Consider the following 16,150-nt stretch of genomic DNA (forward strand, 5'->3'; position numbering starts at 1 on the left):
TATAAGTGGAATTATACAGTATGTCTTTGTTATTTCACTTAGCATAATGTCCTCAAGGTTCATCCATGTTGTCACATGTGTCAGAACTGTCTTCCTTTTTAAGGTTGTGTAATATTCCATAGTATATATATACTACATTTTATTTATCCATTCATCTGTCAATAGACACCTGGGTTGGTTCCACCTTTTGGCTATTGTGAATAATGCTGCTGTGAACATGGGTGTACATATAGCTGTTTGAGACCCTGCTTTCAATTCTTTTGGATGTATACCCATAAGTGTAATTACTGGATCATATAGTAATTCTGTTTTTAATTTTTCTTAAAATTGCCATATTGTTTTCCACAGTGGCTGCACCACTTTGCATTCCCACCAACAGTGCATAAGGGTTCCAATTTCTCCACATCCTCACCAACAGTTATTTTCTATTTCTTTGATAGTAGCCATCCTAGTGGGTATGAAGTGGTATCTGGTTTTGATTTGCATTTCCCTAATGAGTAGTGATGTTGAGCATCTTTTCATGTGCTTGTTGGCCATTTGTATCTCTTCTTTGGAGAAATGTCTATTCAAGTCTTCTGCCCATTTTTAAATAGGTTGTTTGCTTTGTTCTTGTGGAGTTGACCTCTCCAACCTCTTTCATGTCACTCTCCCACTTGATTAGTATCTGAGTCATGCACACAGTCTCTCTGTTCCTCAGAGAGAAAGGATCTCTTTCCTATCTTTGCAGTTACTGATCCATTTGCCAGGAATGCTCTTTTCCCAGCTCCTCCCATGACTGGCTTCTCATCCTTGAAGCACCAGCTTAAATGTCACTTCAGAGAAACTTTCTGGCCCACCCATCTAAAGCCATCTCCCTATTTACTCTATCTCATATCACTATTTCTTTCCTTCATGGAACTTAGTCATAACCTGCAATCACCTTATTTGTTTACATACTTACTTGGAACTTATGTTTACATGGGACTTAAGTGCCATGGAGACACAGAGATATTACCTGACATGTTCACTGCTATAACCCCCCTGCCTAGCATAGTAGCCGGCTCATAGTCTGAGCTCAATATTTACTGAATGAATGAATCACTACTGGAGGGGGCATCCTAGGGAGAAAGAAAGGTGATGTGGCCCAAATTGGAATTTAACCTCCCTAATCTAGGCTCAATGTTATAGAAAAGGACATACGAGTTTTCTGGCTCTGAGTTCCAGACTTTAATTCTTGAATCAGAAGCACAGTACTATTCGAACTAGGGACATTGCTTTGGAGATGCCCAGGAGAAATGGGGAAGTGTTCTCAGTGTCCACCCAACAAAGGCAGAAGACTGCGGCGGTTTGCCGTGGCCATCCTCACCCTTCCTCATATGCCTGAAGTATGAGTCAGCTCAGCTAAAGTCCTGTGAAATTTGCAGAGTACTTGGGATTCTGGGAATGACTTGGGTTCCATCAGTCTCCTTGGTGCCAAATATGTAAGAGTACCTTTAGTGAGTAGTCAAAAGATAAAAAACGAACTTTCCATACCACAGGACACTAGAAAAATCAAATTTTTTATTTAAAAATATTTTCAAAGGCTAATGCCATAGTGGAACAACCCAAGGATAGTTGAACCAGACTCTCAGGGAATTAGAGGAGCATCAGCCAATGCAAGCAGGTCTGTATAAATACACACAGTTTATAAATGAGCACAATAGAGGGTACACTGGCCCCAGAGGACCAGGCTGGGGGACAAAAGAGAGAAAGAGAGAGAGGGCCCTCCAGAGGGACAGGCACAGTCATCCTGCTCAAAGCCTGGCCCCCAAGAGGGCCTCCATACAGGCCCTATAGCATGCCTCTTGCCCTTTCTGAGCCTGGGGCATGGCTGGAGACTAGGTTCACCAGCATCTTGGCACAGCCACCCATGACTTGGCACCTCTCACGGCCTCTGGCTCAACCTAGCAAGACTCAGAAAATGGACCTGTTCTCCTTGCCCTTCAGCAAGGACCAGGGAGAGGAGCCACTGGGGCAAGCAGGATTATTTCCCTGAAAATATCATGGAAAGGAGTGATGAAGGGGGCTTGTTCCAAAAACAGCATGGGCATTCATCCAGTGTGGCACTGTGAGGAGAATGGAACAATGAATTTCACCTGAGACATACAGATTTGGTGCAAGCAACCCACAAGGCCAGGCCCAAGCTTAATCCTAGAACCTGGGATGAGGAGAGGATGAAGAGACCTCCAGTCTGAGCATAGGGAGTTATCACCTACTGTCAGTCCCTCCAATCGTCATTTGGCTTTGTCATAAACAGGACAGACAATCGCAACTCTAAAATCAATTTCCACCTGGATTTCTCCCCAATTAACCTCTCAGGTGTCTGAAGAGGGAAAAACAGCAGCTATTTCTGACACCACCCACCCCATCACCAGTGACTTTCCCTGATATCTGGCCTCCTCACTAAGGCCCTTCCAGAACTTCCAAAGGCACTATCTTAGCAGATAGGAGTCCCAGAGAGAGCAAGCCAGAGTTCTGAGGCACAGAGAAGCTTTTTAGAATAGAGAAGGCCTTGACAGAGAAGGAGGAATCTGTAAGTCAAAGCTATGTCCACTCTTCTCATCCCTCTCTTGTCCCCAAAGGTATCAGACAGACCTCCTTGGCCTGGTCCCTGCACTATACCAGGCCCACCTTGGACACCTCTACCTTACTCATGGAGAACAGAGCCCATAGAGTGGAAGACCCTCCTCCACAGCCTGCAACACACTAACTGCAGGTGACATGAGTAAGCTCTGCCCTGTGGTGGTCCAACACAGTCATACCCAGCTGCCTCACCAAGCCTCTCCAGCAGGCTGCTGTTGGCCCTGCCTGAGATCCAGGCAGTCAGGCAGGGAGTACAGAGCAAGATCTCAAATTAAAGCCACCACCCTTCCCATCCCCTACTTCCCACCTGGGGCACCTTGGAAATGTTTGAGCACACCAGGAGACGATCTACTACCAGGTCTGTGACCATAGTGATCAAAGGCCCTCCTCTACCTATCTCACCAGGGACAGCTGAGGACACAGAATGCTGGACCTCTGTTCTCCTTCATAGCCCCTGCCACTGTCCCCTGCTGTGGGTAGTGTCCTCCCAGATTCAGCCAGCCTCCTCGTGAGGGGCCAGAACAAAGCCTCAGCACAGAGCATGAACATTCCTCTCTTGCTGGAATCCTGGCCACAAGCCCTCCTCTCCTCGTACATAGCCTGCCCCAACCTCCCTCCAGTCTGCCCTAGGCCTGATAGGGGCCTGGCTCCCTGCAGAGAAGCCTTTGGGCCCCAGAACAAGGACTCTCAGAGGCTCCAATGAGAGCTGGCAGAGTAGTGGGAGAGAGTATGTTGGGAGAGAGCAGAGCCCACACTGGTGGTTTGGGTTCTGGCCCCTGTCCCACCACTGGAGTGAGCCATGTCACAGAGAGCCACATTCCAGGTATCCAATCATGGCCTTTGTCCCTTGGGGTGGCCCCTATTGCTCTGCCTGTGTGCCAGAACTATTTCCGAGGAACAATTTTTTTTTTTCATTTAAGTGGTTGCTGAAGCTTAGTATACAGAATTCCGCAGCTGTTTCCAAAAATCTGGCTTTTTGTCTGAGTCCCAAAATTACAGGAGCTTTGTAAACGAGTACTTCAGATCACTCATTCAAGGAGGGAGAAGAGTTGTGGGGAGGAAGAGGGATCTGGAATATTTTCCTTCATACTCAGTCTCAGCACAGCAGCAGCAGCATAAACCAAGGGGATCGTAGATGGAACCTCAGCACCCAGAGCATTCTTCTTGGAGGAGTGGGGACAAAGGCCAAGTAGCTGTTACCTGCACACAGGAGACATGCCCAGATCAGAGAAAAGGCCTAGAAGGCAGGCAGACAGGTCAGTGAAGCCTTTCTACCCGCATAAGAGTGAGTCACGGGGCCGGCCCTGTGGTGTAGTGGTTAAGTGTGCGCGCTCTGCTGCTGGCAGCCCGGGTTCGGGTCCCAAGCACGCACCAACACACCGCTTGTCAGGCCATGCTGTGGCGGCGTCCCACATAAAGTGGAGGAAGAGGGGCACGGATGTTAGCTCAGGGCCAGTCTTCCTCAGCAAAAAGAGGAGGATTGGCATGGATGTTAGCTCAGGGCTGATCTTCCTCACAAAAAAAAAAAAACAGAGTGAGTCACAGTGGGATCTGTGTAACCTGTACACTCTGCCCAACCTTGGTTAGGGCCATCAAGCCAGCTTAAGGGCAGGGCCAAGTCCAGCCAGAGTAACAAGCAGCCTGGCCGTAGGTTTTGGCTCCTGTCCTTAACCCTCAATTCCAGAGGCATTAGGAAGAGAAAGGGGATCACCTGTGCCGAGGGGTTGGGCCATCCCAATTCAGTGAGCATAACTGCTGCTCCAGCTGGGAGATACGGAATGCCAGATAGGATGAGGACATGACCAAGAAGCAGATCCTGGAGAAAGATGGGGCAAGAAGGAGTTGAGCCTCTCTTCTAGAAAAAGGGTATTTTTAGAGGCTCATCAATAATAGGAGTAAGGACTAAGCTACTCCTGCAATTGGAGGAATTAAAGAACCCTTTGCCCTGCAGCTATGTTCAGGCCTGGGCGTCTTTCTTCCCAGAGGCCACGGAGGGTCCTGAGACTCATCCGCATGGAGGTGTCCTCGAAGCCTGGCAGGAGTTCTGGGTTCTTCAGCTGAGCCCATCTTCCCTTTGACCAGCCACCTTGGTCCTGTGCCTCCACTGGGAGGCCACTAAGATTACTCCCTAAGGCGGTAGGCCCATTTCTCCAGCAACTGCTGAGGTTAACAGTCAAAACCCAGCCAGCAGGGCCCGGCCTGGTGGCACAAGCAGTTAAGTGCGCGCACTCCGCTGTGGCGGCCCAAGGTTCGCCAGTTCAGATCCCAGGCGCACACCGATGCACCGCTTGTCAAGCCATGCTGTGGCAGCGTCCCATATAAAGTGGAAAGAGAGGGCCGGCCCGTGGCTTAGCGGTTAAGTGCGCGCGCTCCGCTGCTGGCGGCCCGGGGTTCAGATCCCTGGCGTGCACCGACGCATCGCTTCTCTGGACATGCTGAGGTCGCGTCCCACATACAGCAACTAGAAGAGTGTGCAGCTATGACATACAACTATCTACTGGGGCTTTGGGGGGAAAATAAATAAATAAATCTTAAAAAAATAAAAAAATAAAGTGGAGAAAGATGGGCATGGATGTTAGCCCAGGGCCAGTCTTCCTCAGAAAAAAGAGGAGGATTCGCAGATGTTAGCTCAGGGCTAATCTCCTCACAAAAAAAAAAAAAAAAAAACCCAGCCAGCAGAGCCAGAGGAAGGTAATGAGGTTAGGTGAAAGGAAGCCAGGGGCTGGCTGTTCATAAAACGTCCCACCATGCTCACTACTCTACTGGTCCTTAGGCAGAATTACAGACAAGTCTGGGGTTCCAGAAACTGCCCTAATGGTGGGCAGCAGCAGGAAGGCCCTGGCTCTCTCCGAGTCTATGTGATGGCCCTCTCCAATTTTGCCAGCCCTCCCCCTCCTCAGTCCTGTGCAACTTTTCCTTTTTCAACAGTTTCATATTCTGCCCCTCCCCATTGCGCAGCCTTAACCCTAAATTACTGGTTTGTAAGAATAAAAACTGGAGATATTTTGTCTTGCTACAGAAGGTGTGCCACGTGGCCTCCAGACACCAGCTAGGAGTTGCAGTTGACTCAGACCCTCCCCCTGGCTCTGGACAGTGACCTCCCCACAGCAAGGCCCCTGCTCCAAACACCCAAACACCTGGATTGGTCTGCTCCCTTCCCCCAATATAGTCACCTACAGCACGAAGACGACCTTGAGGAGCAGATAATCCCAGAGCCTCAGATCCCCATCGCTCCTGGGCTCCTTCTCCAGCTTCTCCTCCTCACAGACAGCATTTTCTGCAATAGGAGACCAGTTAGGCATCTTCCTGGGGCAGGCAGGACCCCAGTCCAGCACAGGGCCTGCCCACCTCCCCGTGTTCTCTCAAGCTGCTTGGCTTTCCCTTATGGATTTGGGGAAAGAAACAGCTCTCAGAAGCCCAGCTGGGGTGATGAACCCTTTTCACAAAAGTGGGAGGAGGGAAAGCCTGGTCTTTGCACGCAGTTACCATGGACAAGCCCCTTGAACTCACCAGACTCTGGAGGCTTCCTGGAGGGAAAGAAGCCGTCTGTGGAGTCCACAGATGCCCGAGGGACACAAGAGATATTGTCTGGGAGGGACAGGGAGCTAGATGCAGGGCACACTTTTCTCCACTTCATCTCAGGGATGAGGACTTCCTGCAGAGAAGGCAGGAAAAGCTGTCTCACCATGGCCCTTGGGATCTTACTTGCCCTAAGGGGCCCACACTAGGTTTATCAAAGCTTTTCCAGATATTACCAATATGGATACCTAGCAAGGCATGGAAGCAGCTACCCAGGAGGGGGAAATCGTTGCCATAGCAACCACATGTCTCTCCTATCTGCTCCCTTGCTGTGACCAGATACTCTTCCAGGGAACACATGATGTCTTTGAAGACTGCTAGTGTAGAACCACAGTAGGATCTAAGATGTGAGGCAACCACGATACCTGCTCAGATCAGCTGAGCCCAAGAAAGCTCAGCACAATGTATCTTAGATGGAATAAGTCATGACTCCTTCAAATCTGGGCTCTAATGCTAAGCATGTCACTGACCTTGGCAGGGGGCACTCGGGGTTCCCGTCAACAAAAATGGGAACATCACCTTCTATCCCCAGCGTTATACTGCATGCTTGGCTAAATGCTTAATAGTCACTGAAGGAGGCTTCAAACACCCTGGGGTCACTTCCACCCCCCATCCCTGCTCTAGAAACTCAGCTCTGCCTACCCAGAACCCTCGCAGCAAAGCAAACTGCTGGGACCTTCGCACATCTAAGCTGAGTCTGTCTGGGTTCTACAGTGATAGCCTTTAGAGTTATTCCCCAAGGATAGCTCTATCCTCTTGAAGGCATCCTGACTCTGCTAAAGGAAAGAGGATGGGTCACTGACTCTGCATCTATACAGGTGTGGGATCTAACCTAGGCAGTGTTCCAGGGACTGGACATCTGTTCTGCTCAGAGAGTCAGCAAATCTGCCCCCAGGACCTAGTAACTCTGCATGGTATGGAGTGTGGCAGGCTAGGGGACCCCCTGGCCAGCATGGCCATTGGCTCATGAGCCTGGCAGCCCAGTTCTGCATTGTAGGCCCCTGCCTGGGAGGCCCTGAAGCCTCAGAGCCACCAGCGATCTCAGGGCAGCAGCTTTTGCTCTCAGCCTCAGCTCTCACCAGAGACTGGCACTTAGGTTCCTCTGGAAATTCTCTTACACTCAGACTCTTCTTGCTGGAAGGCTGAGGAGAAAAGGGAACAGGGGTCACTTGTCTATCTGGAACAGCCAAGGTCAGACATGGGGAGGTGCTAGCCCTCTCCAAGAGAGCTTTCCCTCCAAATAAGCCACTTTAGGTCAGATGGAACATAGCTCCCAGAGTCTGCAGGGGGCCCTCTAGTTAATTCTGGAGCAGAGGGCAAATCCAAGGCAACGTACTCCCCCATGCTGCTGCCCCTCCCACCTTCTGCACCACAGGCCAGAGAGAGTTGTAGGCATATTGAGAAGCAGCCATGTGCTCCTGTCTGTCCTTACGCTGAGGAAGCACGAGTGAGGGCATATACATGGGGACACACAAGGTCCCACTGGCCTCAAAGAGACATGCTCACAAGCCTAGACACATAGTCCAAGGACTGCCTCTGATACACTGAGCCTAAGCCTGTAGTCCCCTCTCCCTGCCCCTGCTCCCTGTGCTGGAGAGATGGGCCAATCTCCTCCCAACAGCCTTGTCCCAAGACCCCAGTCCCCACTAGCCCAGCTCCTGCCCCTGAGCTCCATACCTGTAGGTGGGTGCACACCCTCCTCAGCATGTCATATACACTGTCCCGGGAGAGCAGTGACACAAAGACATACTAGGACATGGAAAGAAAACAGAAAGGGGTAGGGTGATAAAGACTTGAGAGTGTGCCAGAGTCAGGCTATGGGTTCCTGGGGCTCGGCTGGGGAGACTGACAAGGGAGTGCTGGCCCAGAGACTCACTGACCTTCTGGCTGGTGTTGGTGGTGATGGCCAGGCCATTGGGAAGGAGCCGCGCCATCTTGTGTTTTTTGATCATTTGCACAGAGACCACGGGAATGACCACCTGAGAGGGGAAAAGCATGCTTCCCTCAAGACTCACCCCCAAGGACATGGTCCCTTTGCTTCCTGCATAGGGCCCCAGCCACAGCTGGCAGTAAGCCAAGCATGGACACCATGAAGAAGCCTGGCCCCATGTGGGAGAGTATCTGAACCTTCCACCTTCTCGTGTAGGCTTCCGTTCCACTTATCCCCAGCACCCCACCCCAGCTTTGGTAGCACACACCACTCTGGGCTCTCATCCTAATCCCACACTCTAGTAATGGAGTTCCCTGAGCTACCTCCTGGCCACACTTATGGCCCCTCCTAAGTGTGACATCCCACTCTGATTCTGAAGGCATTTCAGAGGTACCCATAGGCAGAATAATCTGGCTGTGAACTGGTCAGGCCAGCTCAGGCCAGATGTAGCGTCTAGACTGGGACCCCTGTTTTGGAAGGGGCAGGGTTACTCCCCTGGACACCGGATGGGATGCCTCGCAGCTGCTCATCCAAACAGTGAGAGGCTTCACCAGCATGCAGAGAGACAGGCATGACCTGAGGTGTGTGTGCAGGGCAGGGGGCTGTGTCTTCCCTGGCCTGGGGCCTCACTGGGCTATGGCAGCCCTTACCACTCATTACTACCTTGATATCCTTGCCAAATAGGCTGGCATGGAAGCAGAGCCAGTTGGGGGAGATGTAGAGCCGGCCCTGGAGGAGGAGGTCCCTCTGGAGGGCACAGGAGCACACTGGGAAGTCACAGGAAAGAAGACCGCCATGAGCAAGGTCAGCAGGAAAGCCCCAGGGCCTGGGTCCTCACACTTAGGAGTCCAGAGTCCAGCCTCAAGGACTGTCTTCCTCAGAATCCTCCTTCCCAATCCCAGGCCCCAAACAACCCATTCCCCCAGCACCCCAAGAGTCCTTTCCTGAGAATCCTGACTGCCCCCCTCACCCTACCAAACTGCCAGATGTTTCCTCTTTCTCAAACCATGCCCCAAAGGGTCCCCCAAGCCTGGACTCTCACTCCCTTAGGCAGAACCCCTTGCCCTGCCCCGCCCTGGAAAGAGGGCCTTGATTGTGCAAATGCTCCCACATGCTCAGTGAGAGGCCTGAGAATAGTCATTGATAAGAGCAGAACAAAAATTAGATTTGGAAGCCCTGACATTTCCTCAAGAAAACCTTCATAAATTAAATTTCATATCCCAAACCAGCCCAGCCTTCTCATACTTTTGAAGAAAAAAAGATGAAGCACATCCAAAGGGCAGCCAGTTCCCCTATCTAAATTGTGCTTTGGAGGCTCCAGAGGAGAGGACTTGGGCCTCGGGCACTATAGGCGCCTGTCCAGCCACACCAGGGAGACGGCTCACCTTTGAGAACCACCTCCTCCAAGGGGATGTCCTTAAACAGCTTGTGGTATTGCTGGTTGTATTTACTCAGTAATGTCTGCAAACACACGGGCTGGGTCTGAGAAGTCCTGGGAGATCAGTCCACCAAAGGGGCCCTGCTCTAGCCACCAGGAAATAATGCCACAAAGGCCCCCCCAGGGACTTAGCATGAAGCAGCCAGTAAGCAGTCAGTGGGCGTGGAGGGCTGAGTTCCAAGCACAGCTTGTCTCCTGGTGATGCTGGGTCCTGACAGGCAGCCTATGACTGGAGGGGAACGCACCACTCCCACCCAGGAGATGACACCCACTCAGGTTTCCTGGTGACAGGCCTGGTGGCCAAGGAGCCAACAGTCACTGAATTCAGGCAGCCTAGGGCCCCTCCCTTGGTGGACAGGGAGAAGTCAGCCTCCACATACTTACCGCATCTCGGCTGAACTTCTTTATCTCTTCACCCTTCAAGCCTTCGGGCCAGTGCAGACTGCAAAGGAGACATTCCATTCCAGGGACAAGGAACCCTCAAGACCTGCCCACGCATCCTCAGTGCCAATTCTGCCCTGGCTTCAAGCCAGAAGCTTAGGGCAGAGATTAGAGACTAGGGCCCTTCTCTAGTGGCCACAGCCAAGTGATAAGCACAGTAAGCACATAGCTCGACCCTGGGGAAGGGCATTCCTGGCTGCAGGGAGGGGTCACTGAGAGCCCTCCCCAGACAGGTGTGAGCAGCGGCCACCCAAGATGAGCCTCAATCTCCAAGATATGCTTAGGAGTCCCCACCCCTGGGTGTCAAAAACCCTCTCCCATTTCTCTGGTCAAGGGGTAAGCAGAAGAGCAGACCCAAGAATAAATGAGCATAAAGCACAGGGATGGGGACCAGTTTGAGGAGTGGGTGAGATGGAGGTGTCCGACTCACAGCTCGGGGGCCTGGCCATGGGCCATGATCCCGGCAGGACTGCCCGCCTTGCGGCCTTCTCCCCGCCGAGCTCTGCAGTGAGGAGCTCAGCAGACTCACCTGATGGATGTACTAAGGCTGGGGGAGAGGGGTGGTGCTGAAATGCAAACCTTTGCCCAGGCCAGGTTTGCTTGAGGACAGGTGGGCAGGGAGGAGGCTGGTAACCCAAGAAGCCTGGACTCTGCTACGTCCCAGTGCGCTGGGACAGGCCTGGGAGTGGGAGGAAGAGGCCCTGGGCAGCCTATGCCAGACCTAACACCTTAACTCAGCCTCAAGGTCCCCTTTCTAACAGGTCACATCCTGGGGGCTTCCTACCCACAATCTGTATGTATAGCTGACCAGGACGGGGGCCTCACCCGGAGTCCAGGGGTGCCTGAACCCTGTCTAGTTTCTCTGTGCAGGACACAGGGCTCTTCGGAGAGGCCGTCTTTCCACGCATCTGTTGGTTGCTAAGGAGAAACAGGCCCACATTAGAAAGGGAGGTTTCATGGGGACACCTTTCCCTACCGGCTCCACCATGCTCAGGGCAGCTACCTCTGCCCCAACTCAAGACTGGCCCTGACATTCAGGGTGAGGCTGAAGATGTCACAGTCTGGAGGCAGCAGCTCAGGCAGGGGTTCTGGGGCAGCTGACGGAGGAGGGAGTCTCACACACCGTCTTTCTTGGAAGCCTGAAGCTCAGTTTATGCCTGGGCCGGAAAGAAAATCAATCTACCTCATCCCCAACACCAGGCAGCTGTTAGGCCAGGGGGAGTTAGGCCTCCAGCACCACCCTTGAGAAGGCACATGGGAGGTAGGACTCTGAGACTTGCTCACGACTGAAAGCAAAATTTTCTGAGGTGCCCGGGCAGCAGTACCATAAACTGTCAGGTTCTCGGAAAGGTCACTGAACACAGGAGGCCTTATCAAAGCTGAGAGCTAATGCAGTTGATGGTGTGGGAGTGGACTCCAGTCAGCCCACAGGTGAGTGTGGGCTGAGAGGGGAGAGGCTGTCCCACAACAGGAAGTGGCCTCGATCACCTTTGGACCATCAGGGCAGCTTGGCCCCGAGAGCCAAACCATCTCAAAAATGTCCCAGAGAGAGCCAGCCCTGATGGCCTAGTGGTTAAAGCTCGGCACTCTCACCACTTCAGCAGTTCGGGTTCATTTTCCCAGTCACACAACCACACCACCTATCTGTCAGTTGCCATGCCGCGGCAGTGGCTCACATAGAAGAACTTACAACTAGGATATACGACCACGCACTGGGGCTTTGGTGAGGGGGAAAAAAAAAGAGGAAGATTGGCAACAGATGTTAGCTCAGTGTGAATCTTTCCCCACAAGGAGGCTGGGGGGAATGTCCCAGAGAGAGGGCCCAGGAGGGAGGAGACACCCTCTCTCTGGGCAAGTGAGAATCCCAAACGGCCTGGGCAAGTGGGGGATCCCAAATGGTTGTATATCCTAATTGTAAGTCCTTCTAGTTCTTCTAGTCACGCCTCCACTAAACAGCTCCAAAGCATGAGGTTTCCCATTTCCTGCCCCTCCAGGGCAGACAGGCTAGGAATCAATAAAGCCTGAGCAGTCAAATTAGCCCCCAGCTGAGCGGGCCCAGGGGCTGACAGGACGAGAGGTTGGCCAAAAAGCAGAGCCAAGACAGGACAGTGCAGTGGTCCCAAATAGGTAGCAAGGTCCTGTGCACTGGTATCTTAGCAGATAAGGAGCTAGAACCTGGAGCCTGCAAATCCCGGTGCTCGGTCACTCTCAGCTGTGTGACTAGGGCAAGTCAAAGTTCTCTCCTTCAAGAACCGAGTTACCGGGGCCGGCCCTGTGGCTTAGCAGGTAAGTGCTCACGCTCTGCTGCTGGCGGCCCGGGTCGGATCCCGGGCGCGCACCGACACACTGCTTCTCCGGCCATGCTGAGGCCACGTCCCACATACAGCAACTAGAAGGATGTGCAGCTATGACATACAACTATCTGCTGGGGCTTTGGGGGGAAAAAAATAAAAATAATTAAAAAAAAAAAAAAGAACCGAGTTACGGACTCAGCCAAGATCTCCCAGGATCCTCCGAGATTACTAGTCTGACCCCCTCCCACCGTACCAATTAGGAAACTGAGACCAACCAAGGGACAGGCTGTACCCAGTGTCACCCAGAGCCAGATACCCTCACCCACTAAATCAGCCCAGCCACAGCCATGTGGCCTGGTGACCTCTGTCCTCAACCTAATGGAGGGTTTTGGTACACACATCAACATATATTTCCTGAATCTTGCAAAGTGACAGGTTGCGCCAGTGATTTGACCCTTTGACTCCCAACATTAATTTCTGGGTTTATTTGGTTCCATTGTTTCACATTTCACAGAGGTTTTTGTTGTTGTTGTTCCCTCTTCATTTTTTTATGCTCATTATAGAAAATGAGAAACATAAAACATATAAAATATGATGATCAAAATCACCCATAAGAAAAAAAATCCCACAAAAATCACCCAAAGAAAATATTTATGCACAAATATATAATTTATGAGTGGGATTATATATCACATAATTTGTACGCCCTACTTTTGTTGCTTAACATGATCTCATGAGAAATTTCCCATGTCACTGTCCATTCCTGGGATAGTCTCAGAAGTGAAATCAGTGGATTGAGAATGAACATTTCTCAAACTCTTTAGACCCACTTCCAGAATGCTTTCCAGATGCTATACCAGTTAACATGGCCATCAGCATGATATGAGGGTGCCCATTCCCTACATCCAAGCCCTAGAAAGATATGAGGGTGCCCATTCCCTACATCCAAGCCCTAGAATGATATTATCTTTATCTCACCTTTGCAAATTTGATAGGTGAAAATATATTGCTTTCATTTCTATTTCTGCTTACTGGTAGAACAGTTTTTTCTAAATATATATTAACCATTGGAATTTCATCTGTGAATTGTCTATAAAGATCTTCATGTTTTTCTTCTTGATTTGTATAAATTCTTTATTGAGAATATTAATCCTTACTTTTATCATTTTTGCAAATATTTTCCCCAGTTTGTCATTTGCCTTTTAGTTTTGTCTGGTATTGTTCCTGTACTTGTGTTTAATTTATGTGGTAGATTCCATCCACCTCTTCCATCTCTCTGTTCCTTACTTGGTGTAAGTGCTTTGTGTAAGAGAGGCCCTTAAGGCGGGGCATGTACAAATCAAACCTTTGAGCCCTGAGAGAGCTGGAGCCCTGAAGCCCATGAGCCCACTGGGCCACAGGGACGAGAAGGGCATGCAGTCTGCTCTAAGGAACACTCCAGCCTGGAGGAGCAGGGATAAAACAGGAGCCTGAGGAGGAGAAGGAGCTTGGCCTGTGGTTTCAGAGGCAGGGAGCCTGTCACTCAGGCACTGGAGAGTGTGATTCAAGTTGTCAGAGCTGCAGGAGCTCAGAGGATACCTAGATCCCATAGAGTGACAGAGTCACAGAAGGGCTCCTGGAGAAAAGGAAGCTGAGCCTTACCAACTGCATAGGACTCTGATCTTGCCTGGATCCCATAACCATGCCTTTGAATGGATTCCAAACCAAACTCATCCTTAGTCCAAATGTGACTTTCTCCAGGAGGGGAGCCTTCCCTCGGCCCTCCCCCAGCCTAGTGAGGGGTCCCTGCTGCAGGCACTCATGGCACACTGATCACACTGTGCGGTATGCTCTAACTGTCCATCTCCAGGCGCTCCAGGACATCAGGGACTGCCTTCTCCATCCCTGAACCCCCTGAGCCCAGTGCAATGCCAGCATGCAGCAGGCCTTCGGGGAATGTTTGAGGAATGACTGTGTGCAGCCAGCGTAAGTGAGGTAAAGAGCAGAAGCTACAGGACAGATGGACCATGAGAATAACAAAAGGCCGTACCCATTGCCCACAGCATCTCCATGAAGAAAACAACAGTAATAAATGGGAGTCACTTGGGAATGCATGATTTTCAAATATCTTCAAATTAAAAGCAACCCCTTTACTAGTGATCAACAGGATGGTTACAAGCTGTTCCTTCATGTCCATCCATTCGAGTCGGTCCCTCCTGATAATGCTGTTGGTATAGAGACCCTCCTGTGGCCAAAATGCACTGCTTTCAATATTATATTCAATTCGGACTTTTTACTATAATTAGTCTTCCCCCCCTATAGTGTTTGTTTAGATGAGTGAAAATAAAGAAATGGGAGCAATGCCAGATAAAAGTATCTGGTGTGGAGTGGTCATCAAGCATTCACCAACGGACCAGTCAGGTGGGGTGGGGGTTGGGGGGCACCCAAGGACCAGCCGGGCCCCACCCAGAGGGCCAGGAAGGAGGCTTCACAAGCAGGGAGCTGGAGAGTGGGGAACCAGCCCAGCTCAGCCCGGGTCCCCCCACCCTGCTGGCAGCCTCCGTCCATTCCCACAGAGAGTTCCTCGAGCTAGCTGCTCTTCCTCTGTGGGTTGTGAACTACACCCCCTGCCCATCCATTCCTATCCCACATCCACGTGCAGACTGTGGAGTTAATATCAAGGGGTCTTCAAATCCATATCTATTTTTTTCAATCAAAGCCACAAAAAGGGCCAGCCCCGTGGCCTAGTGGTTAACTTTGGTGGCTGGGATTCAGTTCCCAGGCACGGACCTGCACCACTGTCTGTTAGTGGCCATGCTGTGGTGGTGGCTCATATACAAAAAGAGGAAGATTGGCAGATGTTAGCTCAAGGCAAATCGTCCTTAGCAAAAGAAAAGAAAAGAAAAAGCCACAAAAAATATTCTTATTGTCATGAAGGGGATGGAGCAGGGGAAGCCCAGTATTTTTGACGTTAAAGGGGGTAGAAAAGGTTAGAAAACTCAGATGAGATGCTTTCACCCTGCTGAGCCTGATCTGAAGCAGGAATGCCTATCCGGAGGACACAGCAGGTGCCTGCCCTACCCTCAAGCCTCACTGGCCGGTGAGGGAACTCAGGCCACCTGCCATTCCTTTATTCCTTCCACAAATACTTACTGAGCTTATCACACCATGAGCCCGGTGTGGGGCCTGCCCAGCCTGGAGGGCTGCTGAGAGGGCAGGGATAGAGATGTCAGGAGAGGAGTCAGGCCCATCAAGAAAGGAGAGACAGAGAGGGTAGGAGAGGGAGAGAGAGGCAGTGAGCAGGTAACCCAGAGAAGCAAGAGTCAAGCTGCCTCCCGCAGACCTCATGGACTAGGCCCCAGGGGACACGTGACACGTGCACTCTGCTCTGGATGCTGTCCCCAGGCTCAAAATTCTCCCACCGGGCAGACACTCCCAAATCTACATCTCTAACCTTGACACCTCATCCTTGCCACCTAGATGAATCCATCAAAGTGAGCTCAGCATCATCCCCCCAACCTGCTTCCTTCTGAGCGCCCGATATCCCTGAAAGGGTCCATCCTCCAAAGTTACCTAAATCCTGGACTCATTCTTCTCCCCACCACCACAATCCATCAGTCCCCAAGGCCCTGAGAGCCTTACCACAACTTAGCCCATGATACCATCTACTTTCTCCATTCCTGCTACACGTGCCAGCCCAGACCACCATTGTCTTTTTTCTGGATGCTGCAACACCCTTTTAACTAACCCTGCCCCAGCCTTCTCCTCACACATCTGGCCTGCTCCCGCATCCACACGGCCAACAGAGCCATCTGGGGCCCAGATCTGATCCTGCCCCTCTCCTGCTGACCCTCCTTCTTTAGTTCCCTCTCACATCCTCAGCTGGCC

General features: G+C 51.3%; 1 protein-coding gene across 2 annotated transcripts in view; it reads right to left on the bottom strand.

Moving 5' to 3' along the window:
- Positions 1–1,521: 1,521 nt before the first annotated feature.
- Positions 1,522–16,150, bottom strand: part of GRAMD2A (GRAM domain containing 2A) — a 35,722-nt gene continuing 21,093 nt past the window's right edge. The window contains exons 2-12 of one of the 2 annotated variants that reach the window (XM_058541999.1): positions 10,815–10,907; positions 9,933–9,990; positions 9,496–9,571; positions 8,774–8,877; positions 8,061–8,159; positions 7,858–7,929; positions 7,260–7,322; positions 6,112–6,256; positions 5,779–5,878; positions 4,313–4,417; positions 1,522–3,801 (exon numbers count right to left, since the gene is read on the bottom strand). In XM_058541999.1, the coding sequence (XP_058397982.1) occupies positions 3,798–3,801; positions 4,313–4,417; positions 5,779–5,878; positions 6,112–6,256; positions 7,260–7,322; positions 7,858–7,929; positions 8,061–8,159; positions 8,774–8,877; positions 9,496–9,571; positions 9,933–9,990; positions 10,815–10,907 (919 nt within the window). In that variant the 3' untranslated portion in view covers positions 1,522–3,797. Of the gene's footprint in view, positions 3,802–4,308; positions 4,418–5,778; positions 5,879–6,111; positions 6,257–7,259; positions 7,323–7,857; positions 7,930–8,060; positions 8,160–8,773; positions 8,878–9,495; positions 9,572–9,932; positions 9,991–10,814; positions 10,908–16,150 lie in introns of those variants that run through there. The other variant, XM_058542000.1, reaches the window with a different exon arrangement.

This window comes from Diceros bicornis, chromosome 5 (genome assembly GCF_020826845.1).
Source record: "Diceros bicornis minor isolate mBicDic1 chromosome 5, mDicBic1.mat.cur, whole genome shotgun sequence".
NCBI classification, from domain to species: domain Eukaryota; kingdom Metazoa; phylum Chordata; class Mammalia; order Perissodactyla; family Rhinocerotidae; genus Diceros; species Diceros bicornis.